This window comes from Lontra canadensis, unplaced genomic scaffold (assembly GCF_010015895.1).
Source record: "Lontra canadensis isolate GAN:19392208 unplaced genomic scaffold, GSC_riverotter_1.0 scaffold132, whole genome shotgun sequence".
In the NCBI taxonomy this organism is placed as follows: Eukaryota; Metazoa; Chordata; class Mammalia; order Carnivora; family Mustelidae; genus Lontra; species Lontra canadensis.
The window spans coordinates 2087472-2115269 of NW_022631126.1; the positions used below are offsets into that span (position 1 = coordinate 2087472).

The following is a 27798-nucleotide window of genomic DNA, read 5'->3' on the forward strand; positions in this document are numbered from 1 at the left end:
GTTTCCTCACCTAAGGAGACGGACTATGGTGGGCACCTTCACAGTCTGTCCCAGTGTTCATCACCTGTGGTCCCCTCTCTAGAATCCCATGTGTTCGTTTCCTGTTGAACTCCTAGTGGTATTATGTATTTATATGTGTTATATTTATATACTGGGAAAAGAAATGGCTATGGTCATGAAGCAAACAACAGGCTTTTTTCTTCCTCCATTGACTGAGGTCATTGTCAGGTGAGCTCCCTTGTTCTCTCTCGGCCTCCTGTATGAGGACCTTCCTTTCTGGGCGGAGGCTCCCAGGCTGTGGGAGTCAGTGTCCTTTGGGGTCCAGGCAGAAGCAGATTTGAGCATTGGGCAGAAGAGCAGGAAGCTGGAAGGTGATCTGTGCGGTTCACTGCAGGCTAGGCTGCCCTTGCCTGCAAAGGCAGAGTGAAAAAAGATGGCAGAGTGCACTCCAGGGTCAGGAGCTGGTGGGAGCAGGGGAGTTCTTTGGGATAAGATTTAAGAGTCAGAAGTGACGTGCTCTCAAGTTAGAGCTTTAAGTTCTCATCTGTTCATTAACAGTGTGATCTTAATTTATCATAATTTAATTATCTGTGGAGTGGGAACACATTCTTTCCTCTTGTCTAGAAGCTTATGAGTGTACTCAAGTGTTTCTGCCTTTTGTTTCTAAAATTCCTAAGGGGTGCCTGGCCGGCTCAGCGGTAGAGCCTCACCGGTAGAGCCTCACCGCTTCATCTCAGGGTTGTGAGTTCCGGGAGCCCCATGTTGGGTAAAGAATCCGTAAGAAATTTTAGTACTGGTTACCGTACACTGAAAGAATAATAATGAGACAAAGGTGGTATTTGTATCTTTCGTTAACTCTTTCCTCTCTCTTGTTTCTTTTCCTACATTTTTTTCACCAAAGTATCCTGCGTAGCGCCTCCAGCTGCGGCAGGCGTTGGCGTCCACCATTGCTCTCCTCGCTGAGGTGTCCCTAGAAGTGTCTGATTTCTGTCTTCCTGCTCCATCTCTTACCACATCGTCACCAGGTCCTTCTTGGTCTTGCATTTTCACCTGCCAGAGTACCTACCTGTCGTTCTTACAACAGTGCCTGGGGTAGTGTGGCACTGGGGAGAGGGCTCGGGACCATAAGGCTTAAGTTCCACATCCTAGTTCTCTTTCTCTTCCTTATCTTGTCACCTTGGGTAGGTGACTTTGCTTCTGAGTTTTTGTTTCTTCATCTGTAAAATGGGAAGAAGAAAAACACCGGTCCACTTTCTGGGGCTGTTGTGATCAGAAAGACCAATGCACTGTTACGTGCTTGGAGAAGGGAGGCATTGCTAAATTCTTGAAGAAACTTGTCAGGCTCTTTAGTGATCAGTCAGCCCTGGAGTGTGAAAAATAAATCTGAGTACAGATACTTTTTTTTTTTTTAAGATTTTATTTATTTATTTGACAGAGAGAGAGATCACAAGTAGGCAGAGAAGCAGGCAGAAATAGAGGGGGAAGCAGGCTCCCTGCTGAGCAGAGAGCCTGATGTGGGACTTGATCCCAGGAACCTTGGGGCCATGACCTGAGCCAAAGGCAGAGACTTAACCCTCTGAGCCACCCAGGCGCCCCTAGATAGATTTTTAAAATGGGTCTGTGAGGGTTCTGAAACGTTGGATGACTCCAAAAGTGCAGCCAGCTTGTCATCTTTATGAGCTTAACCATCTGTACCCACAGCAGTTGTCAAAGGTGAGATTATGCGCAGTGCGCAAGGGCCTCACAGTGGGGCCTGCAGGTGGGAACATGTTTCAGGTCCTACTGCGGGTGTACCTGCCCACCTTATTTTCTGGTCTTGAGCCACATGGTAAATTCTCAATTCAGAGGCATGGGGAGGACGTGTATAATTGTAGTATATAATATGTATATAATATATTTTATATATGTAATATATAATAATTGACATAACCATAAATCTTGGGTTTGTGTGGTGACTTTTCCCAAAAGCACTTCCATATGCATATGATCAGTTATGTTCTGTGGAGGGAGAGGTGGGTGTTTTCAGATCAAGGAGGGACAACTGCGTGCGACCTACAGGAAGCTCAGCGAGCCGCAGCTAGGAAAGATTCCATCTCCTGTCTACAAGCCGCCCATACTATTTCCACCTGGCTTATTGTTTTCTCCCCTTATTCTTCTGGCTCCTTTGGTGTTGTGGACATCCTGGCTTTTGCAGAGGATGAAGTGGAGACAGGAAATGGTCATTTTGTCTTCTGAGGACAGCCCTGTCAGTGGTCCTTATTAAGCTGTGCATTCCAGTTCCAGGGAGACGCTGTGGGTTGCGAGGTTGGACTCTGCCTGCATCTGCGCCCGAAAAAATTAAGTTTTTCTGTCTTGGACTCAGCCTGGGTACAGAACTTCCATCTCATGCTACCACCCAATGCGTAAATCCCACTTACGCCCTTTTAAGCCTCTGGATTTCCTTGTAGATCTGAAATGGAAGGAAACTGATCCTAGAAGATGATGGTATTATTTCTTTTCCTGTCTGATCCTGCCAGCAAACATGGGGCTCAGTGAAGTAATCACAAATAAAACAAAAGAGCTCTTGGAGGTAGCAAGAATTTGAGTGGATATAGAAGGGATTGGGGGTCACAAGTTGAAATCGAATATGTGTGAGGAGGACTAGGTTGTGGAGAACATAGTGGATTTTTGCATGAAGTAGAATCTCAAGGCTCTTAAGAAATTGGAGCACGAGGACCTTGCAAAGACTCACTCTTTTCTTCCCTCCTCACTTTGTCTTTATCAACACCTGGTTAGAGATTGCTATGAGCCTGTTGGACACCGCTCCTTCTGCAGAAGAGATAACGCCTGAGGGTCAGAATGAAGCTCCTTTTCAGTCTGTTCTATAGGAAGACTGCAAATGTTACTTTCCTAACCTTCGGATGTGTAAATTTGGCATCTTTGGAGCCACTGGGGTTTTGGTTTTTTTTTTTTTAATTACGTTAGTCATCATACAGTACTTCATTAGTTTTTGGTGTAGTGTTCCATGATTCCCTGTTGGCATAGAATACCCAGTGTTCCATGCAATACATGCCCTCCTTAATACCCATCACTGGGCTAACCCATTCCCCTACCCTCTTGCCCTCTGAAACCCTCAGTTTGTTTTCTGGAGTTCATAGTCTCATGGTTCGTCTCCCACTCCAGTTTCCCCCCCTTCATTTCCCCTTCCTTCTCCTAATGTCCTCCATGCTATTCTTTATGTTCTGCATATAAGTGAAGCCATATGATAATTGTCTTTCTCTGCTTGACTTGTTTGTTTTTGTAGGTGTATATAGTAGAAAGAGCATTGGCTAGTGGTAAAGGGACCTGATTCTACCCCTGACCTTGAATAAAATGACTCTGGATTTCAGTTTCTTTTTCTCTAAGACAGATTTGAATTGGATGGTCTGTGAGAGCCACCCCCACCCCAGTCAATCTCACATTTAAAGATTGGCATCTGCTCGGCTTATTTTGTAATTCAGTTTGTCCTGCATAGTCTCTCCCTAATGATGTGTTTATGACACCCTTGTCTTGTTAGGATCACTAGGTCTCAGTCTTGAAGACCATCTAAAATATGCCAGTTGTGGGGCACCTGGGTGGCTCAGTCATTAAGTGTCTGCCTTTGGCTCCGGTCACGATCCTAGGGTCCTGAGATTGAGCCTCACACTGCGTTCCCTGCTCAGTGGGAAGCCTGCTTCTCCCTCTCCCACTCCCCCTGCTTGTGTTCCCTCTCTTGCTGTGTCTCTCTCTGTCAAATAAATAAATAAAGTCTTTAAATAAAATAAAATATACCAGTTGTAGTTACAAGGAAGTGGAGGGAATCTAGGCTTATGGTTGCACCATTCTGGTGGGAATAAGCACCGGTGGGTGTGTTTCTAAGAAGCAGTTGCATTAAGTAATTTCATTGTCTGGATTTCTTTTGCATCATAGCCTACTCATGAAGGTTACTTCTCTTGCTTGGATATCTGGACGCTCTTTTTGGACTATCTGACAAGTAAAATTAAAAGCCGTCTGGGAGACAAGGAAGCGGTTCTCAACAGGTAAACCCCAGAAACGCTGGTAACTAGAAATAGACAGTTTTGCCAGTTTTTCTTGTGGCCTGCAGGGGCAGCCATGCAGCAAGACCTTTTCAGTGAGACTGGGTCACGTAAACTGGTTAGGTAGTTATGTCATTGTGCATTTTATATTTTTTTTTTCTCCTTTAAGTATCTTATTTTCTTAAAACATTTTTTTCTGATTAAAAAAGTAATTTGTATTATTAATGTTTTAGGTGTGACAGTGTTTTCATGGGTTTGTCTTTAAATGGCCCTTATTTTAGAGATGAAAAACTGAAATATTTATTGGATAAAATGATAAGACATCTGTGATTTGCTTTAAAGTAATCCACTGAGGATAGAGGGAAAAGTGGGTTGGCCATGTGTTGATAATTGATGTTGACCTTTATTAATGTTAACTTGAGGTTCATTATATTTGTGGTCATTTTGTATATGTTTGAAAATTTCCTAAATAAAGTAATAAAGGCTTGTGAAAAATAAGTATTTTTAAAAAGTAGGAAAAGATAGGAAAATATAAAGAAAAGTTACCCATAATCCCATAGTCCAGCAAAAATTACTTTTGTACTTTTTATTGTATTTTTTAAAAAGAGTAAATGGGGAAATGTTTTTCCCTTCAGGTGTTTCTCGAGATCATTTTTCTTTTTTTTTTTTTATTAATTATTTTTATTAGCATATAATGTATTATTTGCCCCAGAGGTACAGGTCTGTGAATCATTAGGCTTACACACTTCCCAGCACTCACCATTTCACATACCCTCCCCAATGTCCATAACCCAGCCATCCTATCCCTACCCCCTTCCCCCAGCAACCCTCAGTTTGTTTTGTGAGGTTAAAAATCTCTTATGGTTTGTCTCTCTCCCGATCCCATCTTGTTTCATTTTTTCCTTCCCTACCCCCCACAACCCTCCGCCCTGCCTCTCAAGGTCCTCATATCAGGGAGATCATATGATAATTGTCTTTCTCTGATTGACTTATTTTGGTTAGCATAGTACTCTCTAGTTCTATCCACATCATTGCAAATGGCAAGATTTCATCTTTTTGATGGCTGCATAGTATTCCATTGTATCTATATATCACATCTCATTGCTGCTATAAACATTCGGGTGCACGTGCCCCTTTGGATCACTACACATGTATCTTTAGGGTAAATACCTAGTAGTGCAATTGCAGGGTCATAGAGTAGCTCTATTTTTAGTTTCTTAAGGAATCTCCACACTGTTTTCCGGAGTGGCTGCACCAGCTTGCATTCCCTTCAGCAGTTTAGGAGGCTTGCCCTTTCTCCGCATCAAGATCATTTTTCTTACAGGCAGAAAGTATATTTCCTGGACACTATAGTTACTTATTTCAGAAATGAAATAATGAGCTAATGTATTGAGAACGCTTGGCGCATTATGAACACTTGCTCAGTCCGTGGCATCTGTGGTTGGTGGTGGGATAGTGAACAGCCTTTCCCCAGAAGTGTGCTCGACGGAGGTGGTAAGGCGAATCCCCACCTGAGAAGAGGTCAGACTGACCCTCTAAAACCCTTTGTATTGCTGAGGTTTTACGAGGTTTTAAAAATTCTGAACAAGTTTAAACGTTTGCACTTTTGTTCCCAAACCGTTATTTTTGTGATTGCACAACAGCTTCCATGTTGCTGTGGTGTCAGGTCAGATGTGCTTTATGGGTAGCACACTCATGTATCTGAGACTTCGTTACACAACAGTAGATCCTATTTTGGTGAATTTGCCAACTCTAAGTAATAGTGTTTTGGAATGAGATTCTCAAAGAAAAGGTACATCTGCCTTATTCTCTATTTTGTATGCTGAACGGTTGTACTCTGGTTCTGGGACTGTGCCTGATTTTGCTATATTTAGTGGTAGATAGTTCTCATCTCTCAGGCTTGTTGGAAGAATAAACTGAGGAAATGATTAATATGCAGGTGCTTTTTAAAGCACAGTACAAACGTGTTTTAGGTGTGGAGAATATGGTTTCATTGAGAAAATATGTGCTAGCAGATTATTAGCATTAAATATACACTTGTGCACATTTTTGTACCAACAGAAAGAGCGCTGGTTTAGAATTTAAATTCCTTTTCTGCTTCGTGGGAGCAGTGTTACTTTTGGTCCGGTTATATGCTGATCACATTTCCTGTTGCAAAATGCACGTACTGATGTCTCTTGCAGGATGGTTAGGATTCAAGGAAATCGTGTATATAAAGTCCCTAGGCCAGTAGTTAGCCTAATTTTGGCACTCAGTCATTGATCACAGTGATGACCACAACTGTGATAATAAGTAGCAGAAGACACTGCTGCCCTTTAGCCATGCTAGTGACCGTGGAGTTAAGTGATAGAGCCCTCCACCTGCATCTGTCTTCTGATGTCACAGTTGTCGCGGATGAAGCCTGACCGCTTTAAACATTAGGAATTTTTCTCATTGATCATTCAATTGTCATCCTAAGTGAGGCTTTCTAATTTTTAATGACTTTCTTTTTTAAAAGGTACGCTTAGAACATTTTTATGCCCTTGAAAAAACAAACAAAAAACCCCAACTCTTCAAAGCTACTCTGTAGTTTTCGAATAGTATATTGAATAGTAACCATCTCCTGGGGAACTGTTTGTTGATCAGACACTGCCTGGTGGTGTAGCTTGCGGCTCCAAAGACGGTGTATAAGGTAGTCCCCTGAGGGGCACAAAGAAAAGAGTTGAATTTTAATATCTGTATTTTTCCTGTCACCTCTTACACTATACATTTGTGCAGGTGTGTGCTCACATCCTTAGATGAAGGTTTTGAAATGTGGTAACCACTGTTGTAGGTTCTAAGAGACCGTGATATGTCAGACACGTGCAGTTCTGCAGAAGGGCTGATGAAGAGCCTTGGCTCATGGTAATGACCCACTCATTTTAAAAAAGCACATAAGTACAATCAGATGTTTTTCAGCTGATAAAACTCATCTGAAAGAAGGTGAGGTGCTTTTGGAATCACATTTGTGGCTTGAACTGGAATTTCAGAAGTAACTGATCTTGCAGGAACTAGTCAAGAATGTTTTCTTGGTGTCTTAAATGGGAAACGTGGGTGTGGTTAAGTTAGAGACAGCGCTCAGTTCCTGTCCCTTGTGGTCTCTTGGTTTTGCATCATTCATCACAGCAAAGTGTTGTAGGCTTTGTAGGCTCTCCGTTTAGAAGCACAAATGTACATGGGTTTATTTTTGGGCCTAGGAGCTTAGGGATTGGAGTGCTGCATGTTCCTCACTCAGTGAGAATGCTCCCTAGTTTCTTGATCAGAGCTGCTGGGGCTCATGTCCCACTGTCAGAGGAATGTGCTCGGTAACACAGCCCGCCCAGCAGAGCTGCTGCTGGAGTGCATGGTCCACACTGGCCATTTGCATGGGGTGGTTTGCAAAGGCCTGAGGTTCAGTCTCCTTTTCCTGTGCTGTACTCCGGGGAGCGTTGTGTCTGCTTATAAGCTGTTGAGAAAGGGAAGTGAGCTGAAGCGTGTTCAGTGCCCTGGCTGCCGGCAGCGGATAAGTGCTGGTTCTCTTCGTTCTCTCTCCCGCTCTCCCTTCTCTTTGTGCTTGTCACGGTGGGAGCAGCCACCTGTGTAGAAACTTATTTTTACAGGAAGATGAGGAAACCTGAAGGGAGTTAAGCAACCTAGAGTTACTGAGTCATGTCCTGTGATCCCCTTTGTCGTGAGAGTACTGGCAAGTCCCGGCCACAGATCAGCCAGGGCTTCTGAGTGACACTGGGCTGCACTGTAAACAAACATGGGCGAGCGTGAGAGAACCTGCTCCCCTCTTTTTCCGGGTGGGTTTTTCTGCTTAACGAAAAGGAAGTGCTTTTGTGGCACGTGGCATTTTGAGACAGTTAATAAAAGGTGATAACTAGGTTTGTGTCAGGGCTCCAGGAGTTTTCTAGGTCCTGTGAGGAGGAATTCATGCTGTTGCTCATGCTGTTGACGGCCACAGAGAGCAAGTGAATGGGGTCTCAGTTACTGCATTGAGTTAAGAAAAGCGGTCTAGCGTCCTGCCCCAGACTTTGTAGTCACCTGACTTGGACTTTTGTCCGTTACTTGCCTGTGCATTTACTCATTTTTTTGTTCATTTGTACTTATACTCGTCATTTACTAAACACCTGTGCAGTTCCTGCCGTTTTATTTAACTCAGATGTTGGGGTGCTCAGGAATCACATTTGTGGCTCCAGCCACACAGGTCCTGTAGGTTTATCTCCACTGCGTGTTCAAGCATGTCGTGCTGCAGATTGCCCTCTGACTACTGCTTTAGCCGTGCCCATCAGTTTGTCCTATGTTCCCTTTTCTTGTTTGCTAAAGAGATTTTCTGATTTCTCTTGGGGTTTTCTCGTTGTTGTTTAACTTCTAAATATCTGGAGGTTTCCCATCTATCTTCTTGTTACTATGTTCTGTTTACTATGATCTGTAGACATAGTTCCTATTATTTCAGTTCTTTTCAATTTGCTAAGGTTTGTTTTATGACAGTCTTCTTGGTGATTGTTCAGAGTGTGGTTGACGAGAGCATGTATTCTGCTGTTGTTGGATGGGGTGTTCGGTCGATGTCGGTTAGGTCAGGTTGGCAGTGGGGTTCTGTGTGTCCTCTGTCATGCTCTGTCCGTGACCAGGAGAGAGGCGAGCTCTCTGTGTATAATTGTGGGTTTATCCATGCCTCCTTTCAGCCCTATTATTTTTGCTTCATTTATTTTGGGGCTCTTGTTAGTTTCACACGAATTTAGTTTCCCTTTTCAGTGTATTTATTGTTTTACAATATTTCTTTGCGATTTCTAGAGCTTGCTCTCGTATTACAGTATATTTGCTTTTCACATTAGCATTTCACCACTGCAAATGTATGTAGGAACCTTGCTGCCACATACATCATTTGTCCTCCCTTCTTTGATGGAGGTTGCCACATTTTACATCTATATCCATGGAAAACCGCATAAGATGTTTTATTAATTGCTTTCATCCATCACTAACGTTTTAAAGATCTTAGGAGGAGAGGAGTAGTCTGGAAAATACTAGAGAAATGGTGTTTACCCAGACACTTGCCAGTTCTCTTTCTTTTGTCCTTCATTCTTTAAGTTCCAGGTTTCTTTCTCGTGATCATTTACCTACTCTGTTGATCAGCTCACATAACAGAATACCACTGGCTGTTTTACAGGCCTTACCTCCAAATATAGTTACATGGGTGTTAGGGCTTCAACATAATAATTGCCAGTGGACCCAATTCAGTCCCTAGCACCTTCTATCTGAAAAACCTTATGGAGGATGCTTATAATAGCTGCTTTAAAAGTCTTTGGTAATTCCAGTGTGCTGGCATCTCTAGGTTGGCTTCTGTTGATTGTCTTTCCCTTGATAAATGGTCAGTGCCTTCTCATTCTTTATATGTTTACGTGAATTCTGGATCCTTTTACCTGTTTATTCTACCAGCCTCGGGCATGGCTTCCATCTCCACAGTCACTTTGTGGTCAGAGATGGATGCTGCATTTACAGACATCACACCACGATTCAGATAGCAAAAATGAGAAGGGGAGATTTTGGACAAAAGATGCTCTTCCAGAGGCTCTGCCTACTGACTTCTCTTAATATGTCCTCAGCCACTGCCATCGGCAAGGGAGGCTGGGAAATGTAGTCTTCCAGTTGGCCTCAGTGCCCGGTTGTCTAACTGAGGGAGAAAAGAAGAATGGGTATTACGTAGACAACCAGAGTCTGCCACACCCATATGCTCTCCCTTCCCTCATCAGACACTTTGGGGGAGCAAGTACTACCTAAGTGTGCTTTAGCCAGGTTTCTAGTTGGGTTTAATTTTCTATGTGATAAGCTTTTTTTGCGCCAGTGTTGCTAACTGCCAGTAGGGTTTTAGGTCTAATTTAAGGTTATCCTATGCATACAAAGTCTTTACATTCTCTTTTAGCTCAGCAAGACAATTTGTAGATGACAGGTTTCATCTGCCCTCTGGTCTGAAGTGGATTTTCTTTCCTAGCAAAACTGTGAAAATGTTTTGGTTCAGTATAGCAATTTATAGCATAAAATTTCTATAATTAACTTTAGGAATTTTTTGTCTGAGCAAATGGTAGATATAAGCTCCAGGCTTAAGTGTTTGATCTTACCTTTTTCTCTGAAGTCTACTGAAATGGGATTTTGAGTCTATTGGCAATTTTTCCCACAGATGCTGCCTACGTTATTAGTGATTTTTGCCACCAGCATTCATTTCTGGGCCATGCTCAGTTGCCTGTCTAGCCTAGGTTAAGTCATTTGCAAACACTGTGGGGAGGGGTGGTCAGTGTTTTCGTCTTAATGAAAAAATGAGCTCTTGTGCCCACCAGACTCTGCAGTGTGACTTTGAGGAGTACTCTAGTGGAGTCTGCAGACCCTCTGTACAGAGTCTCAGTCCAGGGGTTGTGACTTAGATTGGATGGACTGTATTTGATCTTGGCACTGGATACCTTTTAGCTCTGGTTGGCTTGTGCTGGAACTCACCTGCATGGGCTTAGATGGTTTATTAGGTAGAGACCTGTTAAGAAGATGGAAACCAGACTCAATTATTTTAAGGATTCAGTGTAGGAAAGTGGTGAAACTGGTGTTGGAGGATTGGAAGAGCAAGAAGGAAACAGCAAGGTAAAGCAGATGAGAACTATAGGAAGCAACCCCACTGCTAGGGCTGAGAGTCCAAGGGAACAAGGCAGAGTTACTGAAATCTAGATCAGAGGGCTGGACCCCATGCAGCTGGAGCTCAGGTCTCTGAGGAGAGGGTAGCACCCAGCTGCCGCAGGAGCTCAGAGGAGGGGCCCCATGGAGCTGGAGCTCACTCTGCAGAGGAGGGGGTGCGGGCTGGCTGTGCATGAGGCTGGTTCCAGGAATGGGGAAGCTGAAAGTGGAACCATTTATTACCTCTGGGTGATTGTTGGCCGGGGCGACATAGCCAGGATGATGAGCCCACAGGAAGAATGGTGTCCCTGTGCCCCTTCTGCCGCTCGGTCTTCTTGCAGTGCCCATGCCACAGAGGCTCCCCGAGGTGGAGGACCAGGGTGCTTTATGTGCTCACAGCCCCACCAGTCTAGAGTGTGGGATAGAGTGGTGCTGAGTTCCTGGCCTGGATGCTCAGCTTTGTGAGGAGGGGGAGTCCCTAAACCTATCTTTGAAACATTCTGGGACAGACAGGGATTTAGCAGCTGGTTTGTCCTTGAAAATTAGTGGCTTATTGGCCCTTTTGGTGTACCTGCTACAGGTAACTTGGTGTCTTCTGAGGTAGGTTTTTACCACGTATGGGAGATATCTAGGCCTGGAGCTTTAAATGTTTCTTCGAGAAGTTCTTAGATATAGGTCAAAGGAGCAGGGTTCCCCCAGGCTTTTTCCAGTTCTTCCTTTAGGTATTAAGTGTTCTTAAAAACTGACTAAAGATCAGGTTTTGGGGAGTGGTTGGAGCAGGCCCAAAGACTGTTGGTGGTTTATGAGGGAGAGCATAGGATGTTGAGTTATGGAATCCCAGGTTCAAATCACCTAGCTTGGTGACCTTGGCTAGTTTATTTAACTTCTTTTAACTCTGGCTTCCTCATTAGAAATAGACCAGTAATACCAGCCATCTCTCTTAGATGTTAAAAGGATTGAATTATTGAATCCTATATTAAATCAGTATAACTTGATATTTATATATAATTACCTATAATCCCCAGGGCAGGCATGGAGAAAATGACTCCCAAATGCATGGTAAAAGGAGTGACAAGGGAATGAAAATGGCACACTAGATGTCTGTAACGTGAAAGAAGGTGGTCATGGAGGAGTTGAACGATAGCCATGACCTAGAGGGAAGAAGTAGCACAATGGCAGAAGTCCTTCCTTAGCAGTAATGACATTAAATGTGAAGAATTAACTTCTCTAGTTTAAGAGGCAGTGATTGGCAGAATGGATTAAAAAAACATGATCCGACTACATGTCTCTAAGAGACGCACTTCAGTTTCAGAGACACAAATAGGTTGAAAGTAAGAGTTTTTCGATGCAGACAGTAATCAAAAGAGATTTGGGGGGTAGCACGGCAAATATCAGGCAGGATAGACTTGAAGAGTGGTTGTCGGGGGGTACCTGGATGGCTCAGTCGGTTAAGCATCCGACTCTTGATCTCAGCTCGGAAATTCATTTCAGGGCCATGAGATGGAGCCCTGCGTTGAGCTCCATACTGGGCATGAGCTGACTTTAAAAAAAAAAAAAAAAAGATCCTTCAGTCCATCAGTGCAGATGGACCCATCAGTCCATCAGGAAGATGCCTGGCACATGGCGAAATGAGGAAATACCCCTGCTGCCATTCCACTCTGACACACACACTTGTCAACCCACAAACTAAATCTGATTCACATGCTACTTGTATGTGGTAATCCAGCAGGGACATCGTTCTTTCTCAGAGTGCAGGAGGCCGTTTCAAAATCCTAGGCTAAAAGCCCGCTGTCACCTGATGTTGAATTTCTCTCTGCCACGTAGGTACGAAGACGCACTAGTCCTTTTGCTCACGGAGGTGTTGAATCGAATCCAGTTCAGATACAACCAGGCCCAGCTGGAGGAGCTGGATGACGAGACTCTGGATGACGATGTAAGCAGCGTGTCCTCATCGACCTTAGTCGTTGTTGTTTCTGGTGTGAGTCCAGACAGAGACGGAACCTGTAAGCTCTCTGCTCTGGAGCCAGAGTAGTCTTACAGTTTGAGTTGTGCATTTGAACTTTACAGTTGACCTTGAACAGTGCGGGGCTTAGGGGCACTGACCACCCGCACAGTCAGAAATCTGAGTATAACTTAGGACTCCCCCCAGACTTCGCTGCTGATAACCTGACTGTTCAATGAAAGTCTTATAAACAAATGGTTGGTTAACACGTGTTTTGTATTTTACTGTATTCTTACAATAAAGTAAGCTAGACCAAAGAAAATGTTACTAAGAAAATCATAAGAGAGGGGCACCTGGGGGGGCTCAGTCATGAAGTGGCTGCCTTCAGCTCAGGTCAAGATCTCAGGGTCCTGGGATCGAGCCCCGCATCGGGCTCCCTGCTCGGGGGGAAGCCTGCTTCTCCCTCCCCCTGTTTGTATTTCCTCTCTTGTTGTCTCTCTCTCTGTCAAATAAATAAATAAAATCTTAAAAAAAAAAAGTCATAAGAGAAAATGAATTTCTAGTACCGTACTGTGTTTATTGAGAAAAAATCCCACATAAGTGGACCCGCGCAGTTCAGACCCCTGTTGTTCAAGGGTCAGCTGTATATTCTATTCGTTTTTTGTGGTTCCATAATTGTAAAAGGAAGTTGGCAGGCTGTATGGACTAGAGATATAAGCAGAGAAGCCATATGCACAGTGAGAAGAGGTTTAGTAAGGGCTCTGTATTCCTCTAGTTCCTTTGCCTCGCCTCCGCACCTCTGCCCCCAACTTTGGGCAACAAACAAAAGCCAGCTGGATGCAGGTGGAAATAAAGCACGACTTAAATGGTAAGCCTAGAACGAAAGGAAGTCTCTTCTGAGTGTATTTTGTAAATCCGTGTCTTAAAGTCAGTCTTGACTTCGTTGATGCTGGTGTGCCCATCCAAGAATATGTGTCGAAGGACACAATTCCCATGTTCCTTTTTCTTACCCACCGTCACTTCAGAATTTTCAGGTCACTGGTATGTCTTTCCAAATAACAATGACGGTGGCATGGTGAGACCTTGAGGGGTGACCATGTTTGGTTTAGAAAGAGCCTTGTACTTGGAGCCCAAAGGCCTTGGACCCCAAGGAGGTAGACGTCTAGGCCTTTAATTTCTCTGAGCCTTAATTTCCTCCTCTCCCGAGAGGGGAGCAGTGTGTCTGACAGGTGCATGAAGGTAGCTTGTGGAGGGACTGGCTACATGCCTGGCACATTGTGTGTGTGTGGTAAATGTGAGCTTCACTTCTTGTTAACCGTATGATTTCATACAGTGCTTCTCGTGGTTGAGCATGGGTGAGAATCACTGGGACAGCTTGGTAAGCAGACTTTGATTTGGGGGTGGGCCACAGAATTTGCATTCTCTACGAGCCTGCAAGAGATGCTGCCTTGCCTGTGGGCGATACTTTGAGTGGCACTGATGTGGTCCGTTGTACTGACAGGAAGGTAGTCAGGGACTGTCTCAGAAGGTGACGAATGCGTGAACACTTCTATAGCTGGGATGTCCTAAGGGGGCTCAAGCACTTCACAAATGGCTTTTTGAAATCTGTATTCTTTTTACCATAGGGGAAAAATTAGGCCATTCTCTGTGGGTCATGTGCTTTCTGAGGAAATAACTTTTTATGAAGTTAATTCATTGGATTAAAAAAAATACTCTAGGTTGATCTTTTTATTTTTTTAATTTTGTTAAAAGATTATTTATTTATTTATTTATTTATCTGACAGAGAGATAGATTACAGGTAGGCAGAGAGGCAGGCAGAGAGAGAGGGAGAAGTAGACTCCCCACCCAGCAGAGAGCCTGATGCGGGGTTCCATCCCAGGACCCTGAGATCATGACCTGAGCTGAAGGGAGAGGCTTAATCCACTGAGCCACCAGGCACCCCTCTAGGTTGATCTTTTTAAAGTACTGAGTAACCCAGTTCCATCATTTGCCATTTCTTCAAGATTTTCTGTGTGAGAGTGGACTTGAGGTTGCAGATGAAGGGGCAGGGGAAATGTCAAGACTCTGCTTTCCCAGGAGAGCTAATCCTTCTCTGTGTCCCCCGCAGCAGCAGACAGAGTGGCAGCGCTACCTGCGTCAGAGCTTGGAGGTGGTGGCCAAGGTGATGGAGCTCCTTCCCACGCACGCCTTCTCAACACTGGTAACTCACCTCTTGGAGGGGGATGAGGAGCCTAAGGTTTTTCCCTGCACATGTAGCATGAGTAGTAAGCTTTTTTGCTCACTGATACTTTTGTGTGTGTGTGTATATAATGCGTGTATATATATATATACACATATATATATGCATGTATATATATATATTTTTTTTTTAATTTTACTTATTTATTTTTAAAGAACATAGTAATTACCATAACCAACCCTTGGTTTAACAAATGTTAACATTTCCCCCAAATATTTTAAATCAACTTTTGGAAGTGCTGTTTTTCTTTCCTGAACTCTTGGATGTAATAGGAATTTTCCTAATGCCTGCCTTCATGCCTGCATCAGTAACTCAGAAATGGCCAGGCCCCGTAGAGGACTTACAAAGATTACATTGCTGGAAAGTGAGCCTTTGTAAAGCTCACTCTAGCACTCTGCCTGTATTTATGTGCTAGACTCTTGGGCGTAAGGACTGCTTTCATTCACTAAGTGGTGCTTGTTATTTGGGGAGATTTCCCTAAGCCTTCAAAGGGTGAGGTGATCTGGGGGGCTTGTGTTCTCTTGTAGAAAGTGCTGTTGTGTTTTCCATCTGCCTTTCATAGGGACCTGTCACATTAAAGTCTGATCTTTATCTTAATGGTTAGTTAGCAGCTTTAGAAAGAAAAGATAGAGCTTTGGCTATGAAGGTCCTGTGTACTAAATGACTAAGGGAATCTGACTTCCAGAAAATTTGGCCTGTCTTCACTTTGTTATGCACTTTAAAAGGCATATCTGGTAGTTCTTTCCAGAACAGTTTCCCTTGGAATTGAAGGGAGATAGGCCCTGTCTCTGAGCTCTAGAAGGTCTAGACCATTTGGGGTTTGACGTCCTCTTTTAGGAACATGACAGTTCTGATAGTCCTACCCAGCATCCACTGCTTTGTTTAGAAAAAGAGTATCAAACTGATAATGTTGTTTGCTTTCTTATTCCAACCGTTAGTAGGCGGTGTGAATTGTAGAAATTGTTGAGGGCAGGGCACTGAATGGAGACACTTCTGCTTAGCTGCCTGTAAAAGTTCTCAGAGAAGTTTCTTTTATCTGATGCCCACCCCCCCATAGATACTTAAAATGTTTTAATGTTAAAAATGCTGTTAAAATTTGCGTTTATGTTTTTTTTTTAATCTTTGTTTCTTTGTTTTCAGTTCCCAGTTCTTCAGGACAATTTAGAAGTTTATCTGGGGTTACAGCAGTTTATAGTTACTTCAGGGTCAGGTAAACTGGTTTTTATTTTCTCACTTTAACCAACATTAAAAAAGTATCGGGCTGATATTTCATTATTGCTGTCTTTGCTGTTGGAACATGATTTCTCCACTACCACCTCCCTGTGGCTCTATCTCTCCCCACTTCTGCACAGGGAAAACTTTTCTCAAGAATATGATAAAAAGGACCTGTGGGGAGGCAAAAGATGAGACTCTGACAGTGCGTTCTGGAGAGCGGTTTCAGAGAGAGAGAGAGAGGCAGCTAATTGGAGCAAAGAGGGAGAACTTTGAAGAGAAAAAAACACAAAAACACAAAAAGCCCAGCACTTAGGATATTTCCTGAGGTCTTGTCAGCCAGCAAGTATGCTGGGGAAGATGACCTTGGGCTTCCCTGCCACGTGCTCTTTGTTCCTGGGTGTTTGGAAGCAGGACACGGGAGCGGCTCCGGAGCAGGCGGACTCATGTGGAACACGCCGACAGCTAGCGATCCGCAGCTCTCCTCTTGTCGATGGCCTGTGGGAGGCCTGGCCATAGCTGGGCCGAAAGACTTGGGGTGGCCCTTTGTTGGCTGTGCCTGCTTGGGGTTTCTTCTTGGCATTTTGGGGTTATTTTGTTGATGATAATAATAGCTTCCATTTGTTAAATGCGCATTACCTGCCTGGCCCTTTAGTATTTGCCTACACTCCTTAACTCTCTCACCTGTCCTGTAGCTGGGAGGATTAGTACCAGTTGCTTCTTTTTCACGGAACGGGAAATTAATGTCCGGAGATGTTTATTTGTCCCAAGATGGTGTCACAGGGAATGATTAAAAAGTTGAATTAAGTCCAACCTGACTTCTATTTTGCTGGCCAAAAACACCAGAAACCCCAGCAACTTACCATTGTGCTTGCAGATGCACCTGTGCTCACCCCAGCCCCACAGCCCCCCAGCCCCCCAGCCCCTCAGCCCCTCCCGTCTCTGGTGGTGGTTTCACACTGCTCTTCTTTAGTGTTTCCCCTCTGGGAGTTGTGCCCAGCCCTGGCCTCCAGTCCCTCTGTTGTGTAACTGTTGTCTCAGCCTGGCACAGAGCTGCCCAGGGTAGAGACCATCCCCTGGACGAGCTTGTTATTCATGGCAGGACCTCCACGAGAGGCTCTTTTTGAGGCTGCCCTTCTTGGTGGCCTGTGACGGTTTGTTTCCATGACTGTATTAGCTTCTAAATAATCCACTGGGCCCCAGGAGGTCGATGGGACTTGGCATGCCCCAAAGTTTGTAGATAGGCTAAGAACAACTTAGAACTTTAAAAAGACCACTTTTCAAAGCAGACATGCCTGTAGAATATGCTGTCAACATTAACAAAAATCCTTTTGACCGTGTCCCAATGCTACCGATGTTTCTAGCATCCATTCTTGGGGAGAAATTGTGCCCCGGAGGTCTCTTCCTCAGGGCCACTCACCAAATTAGAATGTACTCGGCATCCTTGAGACATTATTCTTGATCATTAAAAAGGTTGAGCAGGCACTCCCTCCCCTCCTTCCCTGCATTGACCCCGTGTTCCTTTCCGAGGGTGTCTCTGCCTTCTTTACATTGCATTGAGTCTGCCTTTGGACAAAAGTCTGAGTGATTTTTAAGTCCTTTTTCTGAGACCTACTGATAACTTCTCATCCGAGAAGGATAATCTGTTTTATTTTTCCCTACGTGCAATATCACATACCTGTTCTCATCGAAAGCCCTTTGCTGGCAGTTTCACAGTGTGCTTGGCTTTTCTAGATTGTTTGTAAATCTCACCCCTAGCACTGATCCTTGGTGCACACTCCAGGGGTAAAAACCTCTCAGGCCAAAAAAATAACTTACTTCCCATTTTAAAACAAGTTCTCTTATCCACGACGAAGCATTCCCCACCCCTTGGTGGCTCCAAAGCCAAGTTTCCAATGCAAGGCCTGTTAAAAAAATGGAAACTCTGAATACATTTTGTTCCCTGGTCCCATGGCCATTCACCCTCTGACATAACCCCCGTGCCGTGTCAGCAGCCTTACCGCCTCTTCCCAGAGACCGTGGTGTCTTCTCTGACAGGGTGGGCCCGCTGTTCCTGTGTGCTGTTTCCCACTAGCCTTTCATTCTTTGGTCTCTGGAGTCTATATCGATGGGAGTCTTCCTGTTGACTCTTGCTGGTCTTCTGCCTCCACATCTGTGATCAGGTCCAAGGCAAGACATGTTGCTGCTGTGGCATCTCAGTGGCTGTGCTCCCCTGTAGCCCCCGGGAGCTCCCCCTTTGCTCCTGTTGGTCGTTCCCACCGTTCGTGGGTTGAGAGGTCCTGTCTTTGGTGGTTGTGTCTCTAAACATTCTTTGCTCTGCTCGGGTTTATTTACGACCTACTTGCTCTCTCAGAGTGGAATTCCTCAAATGATTTTCACACCCCTACCTCCCCAGCCCCCCAACAAAGAGCAGACGGAGTTCTAGTTAACATTAAGATGTGATTTGCCAGGAAGCTGTCCTTTGGACGTGGTAAAGAGTGCATCTCGACAGCTTCAGGGTAACTTGCTTTAGGGGAGAGGATTTTCTCTTTTGAAAACCTCTGTGTAGCAGAGGGTCCCCCTTTGTGGATGTTCTTTGCTGTCAAGAGGACATGTAAGCCTTAGCCAAACAGAAGATGTGGGTAGTTGGGAACAGCTTTCTTGGTGGACCCTCAGGCCTGCCCCTCGAGTTGAGGTTGGCTCCTTGCCACATTTTGTGCTTCCGGTGGTATGAGAGTTCTGGGTTTGGAGGTGGGGGCGACGGCTTTGCTTTGGGGTACTTCCTGCCTATGCACGTGTCTGCCTTGGCAGGCAGCAGGAAGGAAGCAGCTACAGTTTGCATTAATGTGAACCTTACATGGCACATGTGTATTCAGTTGAATTGTATGGAATTGCAGTGTTGGTCGGTCAGAAATGGTCAAATATCAGCAATTTCTTATGGTTCAGACTAATCGTTTAAAATCACAGCAGTCCCAATCTGTTTGCTACTCTAAGTACTGCTCTTTGACAGATTCGGGGTGGGTTAGAGGGGACCGGTCAGGATGGCAAGGATTCTCAGCAGGAGGGTGACACAGGAAATGAAGGGACCCAGGGCTGCATTTCAGCTGAGGGGAGAATCCTCACCTCTCCCCAAGACTGGCGTGGGTCAGCAGGCTTAGGCTGTTTTTGTGTTCTCCCCTCGGCAGGGGGGCACCGCTGATGATCATAAGGAACTGGGGAGACTACTTCTTCCCTCAGTGTTTCTGACCAAGCTGACTGAAGAGGCAAAACTCCCTGGAGGGGTGTCGGGGAAGAGGCCCTGCCTCAGGTGTATTCATGTGGGTGCGGGGGGTGGGGGCGGTGGGGACGGCAGGGGGCAGGCCCCATAGGATGACTGCTGAGAACCCACTCCAGTGGAAACCCGATTTAGGGGGTGGTATTTTGGTTTGGTTTTTAAAAGGGAAACATTTTGTGTAACTGCTCTTCAAGCACCTAGTTCTTCGGGAAGCTTAAGGGTATATAGCTGTAGGGTCAGGTGTGGGTAAGTTGAGAATTGGTGGGCAGGGTGGAGCCTGCTGGGCCCGGGCGAGGGGAGGACCAAAAATACCTCTTGTTCTGACCTTCTGACCGGGGCGGGGGGGGGGGGTGGGGGGTGTGGGGAGCTGGCTCGCTTGTCCCTGGGGCCTGGGGAAGGCCGCCTGTGGGCTGGGAATCCCGCTTGATATTTATTCCCGAGGCACTGTTCCCTGTGCAGGGTGGAGGAGCAGGCGACTGGGGGGGCAGGCAAAAGCTGGCCTTTGTCACTGGCTCTGTCCCTGTAAAGGTCCTTCCCTGCATCGCCCCTTCCTTTTGTCCTCTTGCTCCCTGGAATGTAACCCACACCCTTTTCCAGACTCCTGTCCATGCTCGGGCGCTCTCCCAGGCTCTGTTCCAAGCCTCAGCACTTGGAAGTCTGTGTAGGGTCTGAGGCCTCAGACTTGCCGCTTCCTGGCACCTTCTGAGGTGTTCGGGCTTGTTGTTTGCGGCTTCACAGTGCCTGTCCACAGTGGCCTTTGAATAACAAGGGAACATTCCTGAGGGCCAAGGGTTGTATGAGGAACTCAAGCACCTGACACACCTGGTCCTACTCGGTTTGCTCTGTGTTCTATAGCATCTCATTCAGTCATTTGTTGTGGTTGCCTGTTCTCTACCTGGCGCTGTGCCAGGTCCTGGCCACCGCCCTTCCCCTTGTGGATGTTCATGGTCTGTGAGGAGACGTGTGGCTCCTTAGTGTATCTCCCTGTGTGCGCCGAGGTGCCCTGGCGGGGAATGCAGGACGGGAGGGAAGCCTGTTCCTTCTGCTGGGCAGTGCAGAGGGCAGGCCTCCCAGAAGGGACTTGGGTGAGTCTGGAGAGTGGGGAGAGCACGCAAGGCAGGAGGGACTAGGGATGCCGGGGGCAGTCCAGGCAGGGACCTCAGGCACCGGGGGTTCCCGGGGGGTCCAGGTGGGAAATGGGAATGGCAGGAGGCAGTGAGAGCCCTGGAGTGGATGCTGGGGGTTCAGGTTCTCCCACGGAGCCGGGAGGGAGCCCCAGGAGGTTTGGCACCATGCTTACGAGGAGCTGTGTGCTTAGGCCTGGGTTCTGGGAAGGTGTTTGGGGAATGTCTTAGGAGGGGGTGGGCTTTAGCCAGTTCTTTCTCCTCACAGAGAGGAAACTCCTGACATGGCAGTGGGAGGGGGCTGGTATTTTGGGAGCGCTGGCATTGCAGGTGCTCGCCCTCCCTCCCACAGCGTGAGGGTGCAGGACTTGATCCAGTGCAGAGTGAGTTCTCCCCGCCCAGCGATGCTATCTTTTGTGGACCTTTGTGAGGAGGGGTCTGCAGGGCAAGGAGGTGTCTGAATTGCAAGTATTTTTGTCCCTCACTTTTGTGCCTTTATCACTCAGTGTGAAGAAATTATATTGAAAAGAAAGTTTCAGGTCTTAGAAAACCACATGCTCTTTGTTATATATAGTGACACAAACACTGAGTGATGCTTTATACCTTACAGTTCACAGGGTTTCCTGTGCAAGCCATCTGACTTTGCCCGTACACTAGTGAATTCCATAGGAGCATTATTTTCCTTTTTAAAGACAGGGAACTGAGACTCAGAAGGGCTGGCTGAGGCCCAGAGCCAGCAGGTGTTCGGGCCCCTGTGTCTTCGGACTCCAGGCCCTGTGCCTTTATCCCAGACCGTGCTTCTTCGGACCTTCTGGGGTGTGGAGTGCTGACTCCACCCTGTTCTTTGCGGAGCAGTGGATCCTGCCTGTCTGCCCACTGAGGCTGCATTCTATGGTCAGCCCGGGTGTGGAAAGTGGGCAGCTTTGCAGGTGTAGTGGCCAGTCTAGGACACCAGTTCCACCCCAGAAGTATGACCCGTATCGGCAAGCGACTGCTCCGCCCCGCCTGTTTCCTTGGGCGAAGGATTGGTGGTGTCGCTACCTCTGGCCCAAGAGGAATCACATCAGGTCCATGTTTGCACACCGTGGGCTGTGTGCCCCTCTTGTTCGCTCTCTCTGGGCCTACAATGCTTGTGCGTGCGGGTTTGGGTGGAGGCAGGGCCCGCTGTTCTGGCTTGTTACTGGGAAGCAGCCTACGAGTTGCTGTGTTTCACACAGCAAATAAATAAGATTTATTTATTTTAGAAGGAGAAAGAAAGCGTACGAGTTTACACACATTTGGTCGGGGGAGGAACAGAGGGAGAGGGAGAGTCTCAAGCAGACTCCCTGCTGACTGCAGACCCTGCTGTGGGGCTCGATCTCATGATCCCGAGATCATGACCTGAGCTGAAATCAGGAGTCCGACGCTTAACTGACCGTGCTCCCCAGGCGCCCCTCGGCAGTTGGTTTTGCTCCCTCTAGTTGCCCAGACGAGCTGTTGCTGTAGCGGTAACTGCAGCGCCACCTTCCCGCGGGAACCCATTGGCGGTGTTGTGTTGCAGGACACAGGTTGAACATCACAGCGGAGAACGACTGCCGGCGCCTGCACTGCTCCCTGAGAGACCTGAGCTCCCTCCTGCAGGCTGTGGGCCGGCTGGCCGAGTACTTCATCGGAGACGTGTTCGCCGCGCGGTTCAGCGATGCCCTCACGGTCGTGGAGAGGTAGGCGGCGGCTCCGTCGTGGTGCCCTCCCTTCCTCAGAGCCCGGTCGTTCCTTCTTGTGTGAGGGCAGCGTGTGGCCAGGTGTATGGTGCACACAGAGCAGCACGTAGCCTCTGAGAACTCCAGGCCCTTCGTCTGTAACGTGGAAGGGACCTGCTGTCTTGCAGCTGACTGTGAGAATTAGTGAGAGGAAGCACTTAGCACAGTGCCCAGCACATAGCAGACGGGTCTGTAGGTAAAAAGACAGGATTGGTCTCAGAAGAAACCAGGTGACATCAATCGTACGTCTCTGCCCACACGGTAAAGAGACAGTAGGAAAGGCCCGGTAGGCGAAGGACAGACAAGTGGTCACTCAGCCTCTTCCAGCTAGGTAGCCAGATGCCAGAGGTGGGACTTCTCCCAGCCCTGTTAAGTCCTGAGGAGTCAAAGCTGACCCGAGAGGTGGTTCCCTACCTCTCTACCAGCCTTCTCCATTACCCTCCCCTCGGGACCCTCCCAGGTGTACAGCTGCATTTGCTCAGCACCACTTCCCACTGCCCGGGCCTCCCGCTCCCCTCTCACAAACCCATGTGCTTAAATATTAAGTCAGATGCTTGGCAGATGAATGGATAACGATGTGGTATACGTGTACATGCATGAGCGCACGCGTGCGCGCACACACATACACACACACAGAGGAATATGACTCAGACATCAAAAAGAATAAATCTTGCCATTTACAATGGCGTAGATAGAACTAAAGAGTATTATGCTAAGTGAAATAAGTCAGAGAAAGACAAATAATGTACAATTTCGTGTGGAATTTAAGAAACAAAACCGATGAACATGGTGGAAGTGAAGGAAAAATAAGATGAAAACAGAAGCGGGGAGGCAAACCATAAGAGACTCTTAACTCTAGGAAACAAACTGCGGGTTGCGGGAGGGGAGGGTGGTGGGGAGAACAGTAACTGGGTGACGGGCGTTAAGGAGGCACGTGGTGGAGTGAGAGTGGGTGTCATACAGCTGTTCTGCCCAGAAACTAATGATAATACTATATGTTCACGGAATTGAATTTAAATAAATAACTTTAAAAAGGTGCTTCCGGTGTGATAGGAGGCTCAGATTGTTTCAAGGTAGCTGGTGGACTGATTAGATCAAAACTGGGTGGATGTGGGTCCAGCCGAAGTCAGGTCACCGGACTCTGTCATTGGCCCAGTAGCTGGATCATTGGTAACTCACTGAGCAAAACCAAGTCCCAAGCCTAGTGACTTGCACACCTGAGTTTTCTTTAACTGTTACTCTTCGCCTAAAAGCACAGATAACTAAGAGTTTTAAGTAAATCTTTAAAAGGCAGATTAATAATAGTAAAAGCACACAGTAATAGGAAATTTTCAAAAAGTGGTCTTGCACGTTTTATTTTGTTCTGTACTTTGAGGGATGGGGGTGTTCGTGTGATCTGTGAGCCAGCTGTGGCCCGAGATGGGGAGTGCCTTGTTGCTTCAGGTCACACGGTTCACAAGACGGAACCCTGGATTGTGACCAGCTTCCTGAGTCCATATGCTGTGCTCCTTCCGGACCACGGGGCTTCCACCTCCAGCGCCTGTCCTCTCCTTCCTGGGCAAGGCTTGGGATGCGTCTTTCTTCCTGTCTGATACCACATTTTTTCAGACTTTGGAGTCCCTGCCTTGGTGTACCTCTTTGTGTACCTGCTTGGGTTTGCAGGCCCAGTACTCAGAGATACTTGGCTGTTCTGTCCTTGTTTAGAATAGAGTATGAGAGAAGGCTCCTCGTTAGGGCTGCTTGACCTTCGTGGCCAGTGGGATGAGCTGGCTTCTTGCCTGCAGGCTGCACGCGACAGACCTACTGGCGAAGCTGCCAAGTGCCGCAGTGGTGGAAGACACGTTCAGCAGTCGTTTTAGTGCGGAATGGCACTCAGGATGCTGTAGACGTGAAGCTGAACACGGTGTGATTCCACTCACGGGAGATACAGACACTAGTCGGAACCAGAGAGCAAGGGCAGTGATAGGCCAGGCTTGGGGTAGGGGGGATGGAGTTGTTCTTCAGCAGGTGGATGTGGAGGTTTATAGGATGGAAAGGTAGAGGGGACGTGTGGCGGTGCTTGCCCTCTGTGTGCATATTTAGCACTGCTGAGATGCACTCTGGGCACAGAACGGAGAGCGGTTTGCAGAATGACACGCTGGGTGCACGTGGGTGTGTCGTGTTACCATGCCGGCCCCTTCCCAGAATTTCGATTGAGAGCCCTTGGCTCTTTGACCCCCATTGCTCCCCAGCCCTGCATGCTTTGGGACTCAAGCTTGGGGTTTTCTGGGCAGGTCCTGCTTTCCATTCCCTTCTGAGAGGAGTGGTTTTCAGAATGTGGTCCCCAGGCATGGAGTGCCAGATGCAGACTTGCTGGCTGCTCCTCACTGCCCAGAGTCCGTCTGTGGGGCTGGACCCGGGAGCTGCACAGTAACAAGCTCCCCAGTGGGTTCTTTGGGTCGTTTAAGCTTGAGAAGCTGTGCCCTGGGGCACCGCAGGCGGAGAACGCCCTCTGTCTTCCCTGGTGTCTGCCTCAGAGAGCTTCGTTACAGAGCAGGCACAGACGGAGCTGCCCCGGGCCTCCGGCTTCTTCCCTTTGCCCAGAAGGGAATGTCGGTCTCCAGTGAAAGAGGCGTTTCCATTTCCCTGAAAGCTGGCTCTCGGTTACTGGACTGAAGGCTCGTTTGTATGCAGTGAGCCTGTGGGCAGCCAGTAGGCTCAGCAACTTGCTTCTGAACTTCTGCTTGAAGTCAAAAACCCTTCAATTTGTTCTAAAAGGTTTTGCTTCATACCCTGCCCCCCCCCCAATATTTTAACAGGAACATTTTTTTAATCTTCAGAAAAATTGGAAAAATTGTGCGGCGAACACCCATATATACCCATCACTTAGATGCTACAGTGAACATTTTGCTCTATTTTCTTTATCATATGTCTATTCATGTGAAACATTTACTTTTTTCTTATTTTTTGTTGTAAAATACACAACATAAAATACTTGGATTTTAACTGCTTTTATGGTGTATATTATACTGTATTTCCCTGTTAGATATTTATTTTGTGTTCAGAATTTCTTGGCTCTGTAAATCATGCCTTAGTATTTTATATAAATCTTTATGCACATCTCAGATTAGATCTTTGGGATAAAATTGAAGGTCTGGTCTTGATCCTTATTTGGATGGAAAAATGTCTGTCCTTGGGACCTTTGTTGGTACCTTGTCCATTTTGTCTGTTATAGTCCGTAAGCTGAGTGTCTCTTCCTGCCGATTTCTTTGCCAACAGGTTGGTCAAAGTCACTCTCTATGGATCTCAGATAAAATTGTACAACATTGAGACTGCTGTGCCATCGGTCCTGAAACCTGATCTCATCGATGTGTAAGTACAGAGTGGGCTGCTGGTGCATTCTTGGGAAAGACCGAGTCTTCTAGTCCCAGTCCGTTTATAGATAAAAAGGAACAGTGGTGGTTGCTGTGAAGAAGAGAAAGACTCCCTCCTCCAAACCTAGGAAGAGAGGGTTGTCTGGGGGCAGGGGTGGTTGGAGTAAGTGGAATGCAGCAAGCAGGTGACAGCCGAGAGCAGAGCGTGCATGGAGTGGGCATTTCAGGAGGGAAGAGCGGCAGGAGCCCAGACACAGATGTGTTGCGGGGTTCCACAGTCAGGGAGGCGGTGAGCAGTTTGTGTGGTGGGAGAGGAGGCCGGATAGGCATGGGAGGACCACAGTGGAAACAACTTGAGTGCCTCAAGTCTTATTCTGTAGGCCAGTGGCTGAAACTGTAGCCTGTGGAGAGTGACTCGGAGAGTCTGACTACAGCAGGGTGGCCTGAGGCCCCTCGGGTTTTGTGTTACACGGGAACTTGAGTGATTTTGAAGGACGTTCAGGGACCACACTCAGAGGAGCCTTTTGGACAGTGAGAGCCATTAAGAAAGTGGGAGGGTTAGAGGAATGGGCACTGGAGGTGGGCCTATGTCCCTGAGATCACAGTGCCCAGTCTTGCCCTAGAACAGAGCAAAGGTTGGCAGACTATGACCTGTACCAAATCGGGCCCACTGCCAGCTTTTTGTAAATCAAGTTTTACTGGAACACAGCCACACCCATTCATTTACACATCGTCTGTGACTGCTTTTGTGCCACAGCGGCAGAGTGTGACAGAGAGAGTATGTATGGTCTGCAAAGCCCAAAATATTTATACTCTGGTGTTGGCAGAAAAAGTCTGCTAACCCCTGTTCTGGATAGTTCTTGAGCTGCAAATTAGGTAAATGATAGAGTCTTATTTACTAGAGTGGTTTAGGATTTTTTTTTTTAAAGAGTGTGTGTATATGCGTGTATATATATAGCTTTCCTTTTTGAGAATTTAGAGAAAGCTGTGAAGCTTCTGCAGAGAAAAATGCTAATTTGCTCATAAACACAACATCTTGCACACAGTTTCAGGAAGTTTCAGAGCCCCCTCTCTCCAGCCTTACAGAGGTCTGTGAATTGGTTAGATTGACTGAAATTCCTAGACCCCAAAGGCACACTGATGTCCTTTTTCTTAATTTTGGTACTCAAAGCTTGAAGGGTAAAACAACCAATGCATTTGAAACATAAAATACAAAGTAACTACTTGATCACTATGAATTACCTGTATTTTCGTACTTTAAGGTACTTAATACCTTTTCTTACCTAACTTCTCATCTTGAAAAAGTTACTTCCTGTAGTAAAGGGGAAAAATAGAATGAACACCCTTACATACTCAAACTAGATTCATCAGTTATGAGTATTTTGCCCCATTGGCTTTTGTTTCTTACGCTTTCTTTTTGTATTCACATGTGAACACATACTTTTTTATTTTTTCAGGTGAACTGTTGGAAAGTAAATTGCAGACAACATGTCACTTCACCTATAAATCCTTTAGCATGTTTCTCTAGGAACAAAGTCATCCGATTTTATTTATTTGAGGCAGAGAGCGAGCACACATGAGTGGAGGGAGAGGGAGAGAATCTTTTTTTAAAATTTTTTGAATAATTTTTTATTATGTTAGTCACCATACAGTACATCATTAGTTTTTTTTGATACGATGTTCTAAGATTCATTGTTTGCATATAACACCCAGTGCTCCATGCAATACATGCCCTCCTTAATACCCATCACTTGGCTTATCCATTCCCCCCTCCCCCTCCCCTCAGAGGGAGAGAATCTTAAGCAGACTCTGCACTGTGCTGGGATGGATCTTACGACCTTGAGATCGTGACCTGAACCAAAACCAAGATTTGGGACGTTCAACTAACTGAGCCACCCAGGTGCCCCAATATGTAGCATTTTTAAGAGTGTGTGTGTGTGTTTATCTATATTATTTTTCCCTACTCAGATTGTCCCAGTCACCTCAGAAATGTCCTTTATATCTTTTTTTTTTTTTTTTTTTGACCCAAGGTCTAACTAATCACGAATCACGTTAACGTTTATCTTCTGTCATCTAGACCAGCTCTCCAGATTGTGCATGTTGGTAGGGGACAGGGGAGAGAGAGAGAGAGGAAGAGAGGGAAAGAGAAACTGAATTTTTGGACATTTAGACCTTTATTTATTTATTTTAGAAAATCGTAAAAATCTGAATTTGTCTAGTTGTTTTTGTACTGTATGAGATGAGATT

At 46.2% G+C, this 27798-nt stretch overlaps 1 protein-coding gene across 3 annotated transcripts in view; it reads left to right on the forward strand.

Annotated features, from left to right (window-relative positions):
• XPO6 (exportin 6) overlaps window positions 1-27798 on the forward strand; it is a 101296-nt gene that overhangs the window by 58395 nt on the left and 15103 nt on the right. For 2 of the 3 annotated variants that reach the window (XM_032842670.1, XM_032842673.1), the window contains exons 9-14: window positions 3928-4037; window positions 12513-12621; window positions 14739-14831; window positions 16011-16080; window positions 22000-22159; window positions 25457-25549. In XM_032842670.1, the coding sequence (XP_032698561.1) occupies window positions 3928-4037; window positions 12513-12621; window positions 14739-14831; window positions 16011-16080; window positions 22000-22159; window positions 25457-25549 (635 nt within the window). The remainder of the gene's footprint in view (window positions 1-3927; window positions 4038-12512; window positions 12622-14738; window positions 14832-16010; window positions 16081-21999; window positions 22160-25456; window positions 25550-27798) is intronic. The other variant, XM_032842671.1, reaches the window with a different exon arrangement.